Raw genomic sequence first — 7792 nt, forward strand, 5'->3', positions numbered from 1 at the left:
GTACTACCCGTAAGTGCACACCCCGGCCTGCTCCCAAATCATCCGTTACTTCTTAAATTTTGTTCAGTGGAGGGGTGACCATTGCCTCAATCCTTCAAAATCTCCAACAATCACTGTTAATGGATTGAGGCAGTGACGGTGACATTCAGAAGCCATGCAGATGATATCGAGCATAACGCAGGGCTCAATTATGCACGACTGAACATAAACAATGCTGAGTACAGCCTACGAACTCAACACAATGCATCCTCCAAAATCAACCGACACTTTTTTTGGCATTCAGCCTCAATCCTCCCAAATCCTCCAAAACCGCCTGGAGGATTTTGGAGGATGGAGGGTGGTTAGCGTTAATACTGATTTGAAGTCAGGATTGTATTGTACCTGATGCACGGAAGGAGTTGATACAAATGTTGGTGGCTGCTGTAACTGTTGTTGCTGCTGTTGCATTCGTTGCTGCTGCTGCTGCTGCTGTTGTTGCTGATGTTCACCTTGCAGCATGGCCAACAGAGGGTCTGTCTCATTGCTCTGCAGCCCGGCCATGTACTGGCTCTAAAAGTAACAGTGAAAAAAGACTCATCTTTGAGTTTTATTAGGACAATAGGTCTCTCTCAAATAACGTCACTTCCTACAGATTGACACATGCATCAGCATTTTGGGCATCAAATGTGCGTGACGCGCATCAGCTGTGCCGTATTTCAAAGAAATTTTGAACAACGTGCGCACGTGTTTAGAATATTCTGCTCACTGCGCGCACATGGAACTGATGGCATTGAAGATGCAGTCGTAATTTTCATACGAAGATGGCGTCCTATGGCACAGATCTATACGCAGAGAAATCAAGTCAAATCACAAGTCAATCAATACGGTTGAATCCCAATACAGTGCGCCACCAAGAGTTTGCCACGGAGAGTCCATTTTTTGCAGTGCATTGTGGGAGAGGGTCGACAAATTCAAATCACAGCAAGTCGACCATGTTTTTGTCGACCGTAAAGTTGAAAAATGAACTCTCCGTGACAACGTCTTGGTGGAGCACTGTACAGGGAATCACCTTTATTGAAAGGTGATGCAATTTTTATCAAGTTGAAAAAATAGTCTGGTTCCAACAAATATTACATAACTGGTATGACAGTACAGGTATCTTACAGAACCACGCTGTTCCTGGAATCTTTCAAATGACATTCAACCGATTGAAAATCCGGTTTCCAAACCAAATGGAATTCAAACAGAATAAGAAAAATTACAGATTTCAATCCGACACTAGTCCAGTCCAACACAAGTCCAGACAAAAGTAAATCACGAGGCCTTTTACATGTTCCATCACAAGTGTAACAACAAAAAAGGAATGTTTGTGCCACAGTTGACCTGAACTACTTGTGAATTGTCTGTTGACTTGAGTTTGGAAGACCTGTGATGAGCTTGCGAGGATGTGTGGAGAATTGTGTTGGCCTTGACTATAGGGCGAGTCAAAAAAAGAAGAACCCAAACCCCAAAACTTATATTTCATATTCTAAAAACTATGTAGCACCAAAAATAATGACTAGAAAGCCAGTTTCATAAGCTACTTTTAGATGAAAAAAAAAACTGAAATTGCTCAATCCGTTCAAACAATATTACCCTAAAATCTCTTTCGCGATTTCAAGATTCGGTATCACAATTGTCTTCAAACATCACCAGCGATGAAACCTGAGTTTAAAAGTTAAAAATATTAAAGTCCTTTTGATTGCCCGTCTTTTATAAAAAGTGGATTTTATAAATCATATTGTTTGCCTAACCAGGGTTGTTAATAAAGATATTGTGTGCTACAGTTGTTGACAGTTTTGAAACAAGTATTCTGTGTCATTTTCTTCGTTTTTCAGTTAGAATACACAATAACCTGCGTTATTTTGGGACGAAACAGGTTTTAGGGTCATTGTGCTTAAATGGTGATACTCTTTGAATGGATCGAGCAGCAATTTCAGTATTTTTTATCTAAAAGTAGCTGAAGCAATTGGCTGAATGGCTTTCCAGTCATTATTATGTTTGGTATTACAAATTTTTTTAAAATATGAAATATTTTTGGGGGGGATTTGGGTTCCGCTTTTTGGACTCACCCTGTATAACACCGTCACAGAAATCAAAATAAATATTGACGCAAAAATGACAAAATGACAGGACTTACAGGAGGAACGTTGGCCCCGAACGGGTCTGGCGGTCCCAAGAGGCTGAGATCGAAGTCATTCTGATCGTTGGCGTCGGTGGCACCGGGGAACTCATCAAACGCCAGCCCACTCTCAGACAGGGCTGCCAATAGCAGGTCCTGCCCGTCGTTTGCGAGACCGTTCATCTGAAGTGGAGACAAGGGCAAAAGGTCAATGTCAAAATGGAATTATAAAAAAGATAAGGGAAGTCTAATAAAGCTAGACAAAGGCCAGACTGGGGCATTGAGTGCAGAAAACATGCAAAATAAATTCAGGCCAACTTTACTCACTCTATAGCGGACAATATTCTCTAAAGTTTTTATGAGGCAAAGACAAGGTCCTCAGTATTTCTCCAGCCAAGTTTGAAGTCTCAATTCAATTTTTAACCCTAACCGCCCCGATTTTGTAGTATGCACTCTGTCAAGGTCTTGGGCCGGACTTTCTGTTGCTTGTGCTCAGCCATGCATACATGTAAATAAAGGCCTGGATTATGCTTGAAATCCTCCGTACTGCTCCAGGATGTCACTGGCCAAACCTCAATATATTGACAGTCACTGCCGCAGGATTTTGCAGGATTCATCAGGCAGTGGTCACCCCTCCACGGAACACATTCAAGAAATAATGGAGGAATGTGCAGGATTGAGGATACATGCTATTTTTCCATGATGCCGATTGGAGGATTGTGAAGGATCGAGGCTACAAATGTACATCCTAGAAAAAAAGGCCTAGGGAATTAGGGTTAAAGGAGACTTTTCTTCAACATTTTGTACCTGAGACAGTGAGAGTGAAGCCAAGTGATTTTTTATTATTGAAGCCTAAGACTAGACAGGTACATGTCCAACTGTTTGAAGAGACTGATGCCTCTTCAGTAGTCTGGTGGCAGACTATGGAGAGATGTGTAGAAATCGAGACTGGTACCAGTTTCTTTTGACACAGTTGACTGATGCAGTACTGGGTATTGGACTGTTTTTTTTTTTCATGTGCCAGTCTATTTTCTCATGTTGCATGTTTTCAATACCTTAAGTTTTGGGACCCTTATACACAGTATTGAGAGTAGCCCAAGGCCAGTCTAAGCCACAAGTGACAGTCAGTCAGTGAGGTAGATGCAAAGAGGACACTAGCCTAGCTCTCTTGGACTTAAAAATCCTACAATCACCATGAAAGCAAGGATTTTATTCATATAGTTGTATAGAAAACTACAATATCCTCATTAGGTCAATATCATACATGTAGTAGAAATTCTTTTTAACTTCATGAAATATGAGCAATAAGCAAAGTTGACTACAATGTAGGTTGGCAAATTTGGACTTCGCCTTTGAATTCTTTCACACCAACGAAAGCAAGGCCATTGAGAGAATATGGAAAACTGAAATACATTTCCCAAATACTACCGATAATGTGACCTGTTAATTATATTTTTCCCAGTGGTAATAGCAGTATCAGCATGCATGCCATCTTCTCAAAAGTTCACTAACACAAACAGTTTGTGCACTGATAATTCTGATGATGCAGTGTTAAACATCACCAGGGGTTTGCTTCTGCAAAAGTGAAGTTGGTACATTCGTTTTCCTAGTTCCTGATCGCTTCAACTCCAAGTAAAAACCAACATTACCTCTTTTGGATTGGTCTGCAATTCCATTCTCGCATGAGGCAGTTTTTGATCCGATCTGGAACTTATTAAACTGATCCGGAAATAAGAAAATTGGCATAGGTACTTTCGACGTCCCATATTCAAATGCTTCAGGAATGTAGTATCTTGAAGCGACTTCTGTGGTTATGTAGAAAGTCTATGGAGAGTTGAGTGCATTTTCAAAGGAAGTATTTACTAACAAAATTGGACATGCTTCTCAGTCCCAAATTCATGTCTTTCCCACACTTTTGCAATGGCTGATCTTCACTGAGATAATATTTGATGACAAAAGTGGTGTCAGGATGCGACATTCTTTCCGAGCTTAAATTTAGAAAATAGTTTTGCAGTATCTCCTTCACTGAACATGGTAAACTATTCACTTGATTTCGTGGAGTAGTGAAGCTGAAAGGAGACTGAATAATGTTTGTGATCCGGAACTAGGAAAACGACTGTATAGGCCTAATATTAAAAAAAAAGTTCACTGAAGTTTCATGGGAAAAAAGCAAATGGTCGACTCGAACAGAACTAGGCCTATACTGACTAAAATATGAAAACAAGATGATGATTTCAGTGGCTTTACCAGAAGTTGGCCTTACCAGAAGCAAAACTTTGAAATTGTAATATGGAAACAAGTGGTAATGTTAGGCCAACACTAAATAAATTGATGAAACCATGGAGAAAGGTTCATGATCAAACTAGTAACATGACTGAAATTGAAGTTTATAGGTACAAACAATGTAGGGAGTCCGGCACTTTTTAGTTTGTTTTCAGAGCACCCCCACAAATGTAGTATAATTGGAAAGAGAATCAATTTAATGGTGTAAGAATTAGTTCCATAGCATAAAGTATGTGGAAGTTAAACTAATATTTAAATTATATAATTGAAGATTTTTGGCTGTCAAGTTGAATAACCACATATTACTGAAAAAGTTTCCACAATGTTTTAAAAATGTTTGATATCATAGGAATCCCCATTAAATAAACAATACTTTGATTTTTGAATCAGCTTTTTATCGTTGAGAACAGAAAAGTTATGTATGATTTATTTAGGGCCAATGATTTTCCGCGATCGCGGAAAACGGACGGAATTCGCAGAATCTGCTCCTCGAAACGGAAAACGGAATTTGAATCTGAAGAAAATAATTTCTGCAATTTTATTGATAAAAAAACATAATTTCGTTAAATTTATTGAGTACAAAACGAATTATTGATGATTGATTGAACAGATGAGCCATACAACAAATGAGCGGTGTTTATATCACGATTTTGGGGGGACAAAAACATTCAAGATCAGAGCAATAAATGTTACGAGATCATTACCGTAGTACGCGTAGTCATGGGAGTGACAGTCCCGACGCATGCCGTAGCTGTCGGTCAGCGCAACAGTGAAAATCATCACACTCACGGCACGCTCTCGCGGGTCTCTTTTGCTCCATCGGCAGGTTTATTTTTCTCCGTTCAATCAATCAACCATTCGTATAACATCTAACTTTGGCTCTATTGAAATGCATGTTGTGCTTAGGTCCAAAATCTACCGTGTGTTCTTATTCCTCCACGCGTAAACTATCCTATTTTGTCGCTATAAACGTTAGCCCGAAAACAAAATGGCGGACATGAATTTCGCTTCGGCCAGCTGATGTGTGTGACGTCATGGGATTGGCCTGTACGGCTATTGCATGTTTCTTGCGTGTGTGGTAGTGGCAGTGCAGTATACGACTTGACTGTGGTGAAGTTAAATACTATGTCTGTACATGTACATTGATCGGCCGTTGATAAAATAGAAATCTTTTTGGGGCAGTTTTTCCGCGCTCCAACCAAACGACTATTTCATTATCGTCTTGGAATTTTTTACTGTGTACATGGTATATGTTTAAATGCCTTTTTATGTATTGAATGAATGTGAAACAGAATTGTTCAGCCTGAAATGGAATTCAGGATTTTTGAAAACGGAATTTGCACTTTTCTGAAACGGAAAATCATTGGCCCTATTTATTTTCCCCCAGACCTTCGCACTATCCAGGTGCGCTGCATGACGGGCAACCACCGCAATGCGACCAGACAATGACAGACGGCCTGGCGTCATTACACCCGTGGGCAAAATACAATTCTGATCCCGCTCCACACAACGCAGCAACACGGAACATGCGTTCACACGTTATCACTGTTAGAGTCTGGCATGCTAAGTCTGCCATCTGCATACAATACGCATACGGTAGTAGACAGACTATCAGTCTGGTTGCGGATACACGAGATTTTCTTGTTTCGCCTCTGTACCCGACGTTTAAAAATGATTTGAGATCACATGCCATCCACATATTCCCACTTTTTTAAAGTGAAATAAGTTCCTGAAATTCCACTCTTTCTGCAAAAACCAACTGTCATAATATCATTATGGTACCTCCTTCGGTGTCATTTAAGGCAAATTTTCAAAGAGAAATTACCAAAAATCTTAGCTATTTTTGTGACTTTAGAAATCCCAAAAGATATACTTTTTCTCGCTCGAAAATCATGGACTGCTTGGTCTCAATTGAAAGAGTATTTGTTTTCTACAATATAGCTCCCTCTATTGTTGAATATTATTCACCTCATGATCGATAAAGGCCCAAAAAAGAAAACAGTGTCGACTGTCAATGTCATTTTCAAGATGACCGTATTGTCTCAACATTTCACTATCAAATTCAATTGCAATGGAAGAACATTTCAATACAATTTTTAGTATTTTAACTACTAAAATATTGCCAGTCCTGAATCCTCCAATTTCAATATGATTTTTCACACCCCCTAAGGCCCTAGGGAGTTAGGGTTAATTAATGAATACTTTTTACACCGTGATAGATATGACTCATGAGTTTTCAAAGTGCCATTCTACTGAACTCCAAAATACAGGCATGACAGGAAAATATTTTCATAACAAACAACAATGCCAACTGTTTGATCATGCCACAATTACTGATGATGTCATGCATGGAAGGGGGTTTCCGAATATTTATCACCAAACTCCACCATTTACACAATCATGACGAAGCCGCGTAAACATTCCACGCCTTGGGGTTTCCCGGAATCTGCACCGCGCACTACCACTACGTAACCGTGTACGATCATCGTTACAACCGCGCGATACGAGTTACGGCGAATGAACTCACAAAAATATTTCGACTGCATACTCAAAGATGCTGCTTTGAAATCATATTCAACCTTACAAAACCTGATCTTTAACACACAAACTCTACAAATCCACTCGATTTTACCTCAACAATGTTGTTATTAAGCCGTTTCAGTGCAAATTTGCCGCACAATCTTCATCACTTCCTCGTCTGTGTGGCGTAAACTGCGACTATACATTTTCGCGCATGTGTACTGGGATTTTTCTTGATCGGCTCGTTCGGCGAGAGGGAACTTTTACATTTATCAACTTTTATGTGATTTTTATTTCAAACAGAATTTTCAAAACAAAAATAAATTTCACCAATGTTATTCATATTTTTCTCCTAATATCATAAATTTGATTTAATTAGACTTAAACGCCAAATAATAAGAGGACAGCTATCAGCAATCGGTCATTTTCGTCTTTCGCAATATTCGCACGATGAAAACTCGGCACCTAAAAGGTCTGTACTGTAAACTCGGTACCAAAGATCCTATAGCGCCGTAGGATCTTTGCTCGGTACTAACTCGATCATCAGAGCCAGATTTATTACAATCCCCCCCCCCAAATCAGCTTAAATTAAGCAAAGCTCGCAAGATATTTCAAAGTTCTGTGACTTCTTCAAATGACTTTGGTGGTGTTAACCAGAATAGGGAGTGATATTTTTGATTGAGGTGCGCAACTTTTTATGTATGGGGTAATCAGACAAGTCGACCGTTGAGACAACTCGACTCGGGACAAGTCGACCAATGAGACAACTCGACCGTTGAGACAGGTCGACCGTTGACCGGGGATGCGCGCACGTGGCCTTGAAAAAAACGAACGATGTGCACGGACAAT

General features: G+C 39.8%; 1 protein-coding gene across 1 annotated transcript in view; it reads right to left on the bottom strand.

The window, feature by feature from the left end:
• The window catches only part of LOC119727038 (protein strawberry notch homolog 1-like), a gene marked incomplete at its 3' end in the record, with an annotated part of 28176 nt that extends 21005 nt beyond the window's left edge, over positions 1-7171 (bottom strand). The window contains 3 exon segments of the mRNA XM_038198928.1: positions 382-549; positions 2159-2323; positions 7056-7171. Of these exon segments, the coding sequence (XP_038054856.1) occupies positions 382-549; positions 2159-2323 (333 nt within the window).
• Positions 7172-7792: the final 621 nt, after the last annotated feature.

The sequence above is a fragment of the Patiria miniata genome, unplaced genomic scaffold, assembly GCF_015706575.1.
Source record: "Patiria miniata isolate m_02_andy unplaced genomic scaffold, ASM1570657v1 HiC_scaffold_2, whole genome shotgun sequence".
Classification (NCBI taxonomy): domain Eukaryota; kingdom Metazoa; phylum Echinodermata; class Asteroidea; order Valvatida; family Asterinidae; genus Patiria; species Patiria miniata.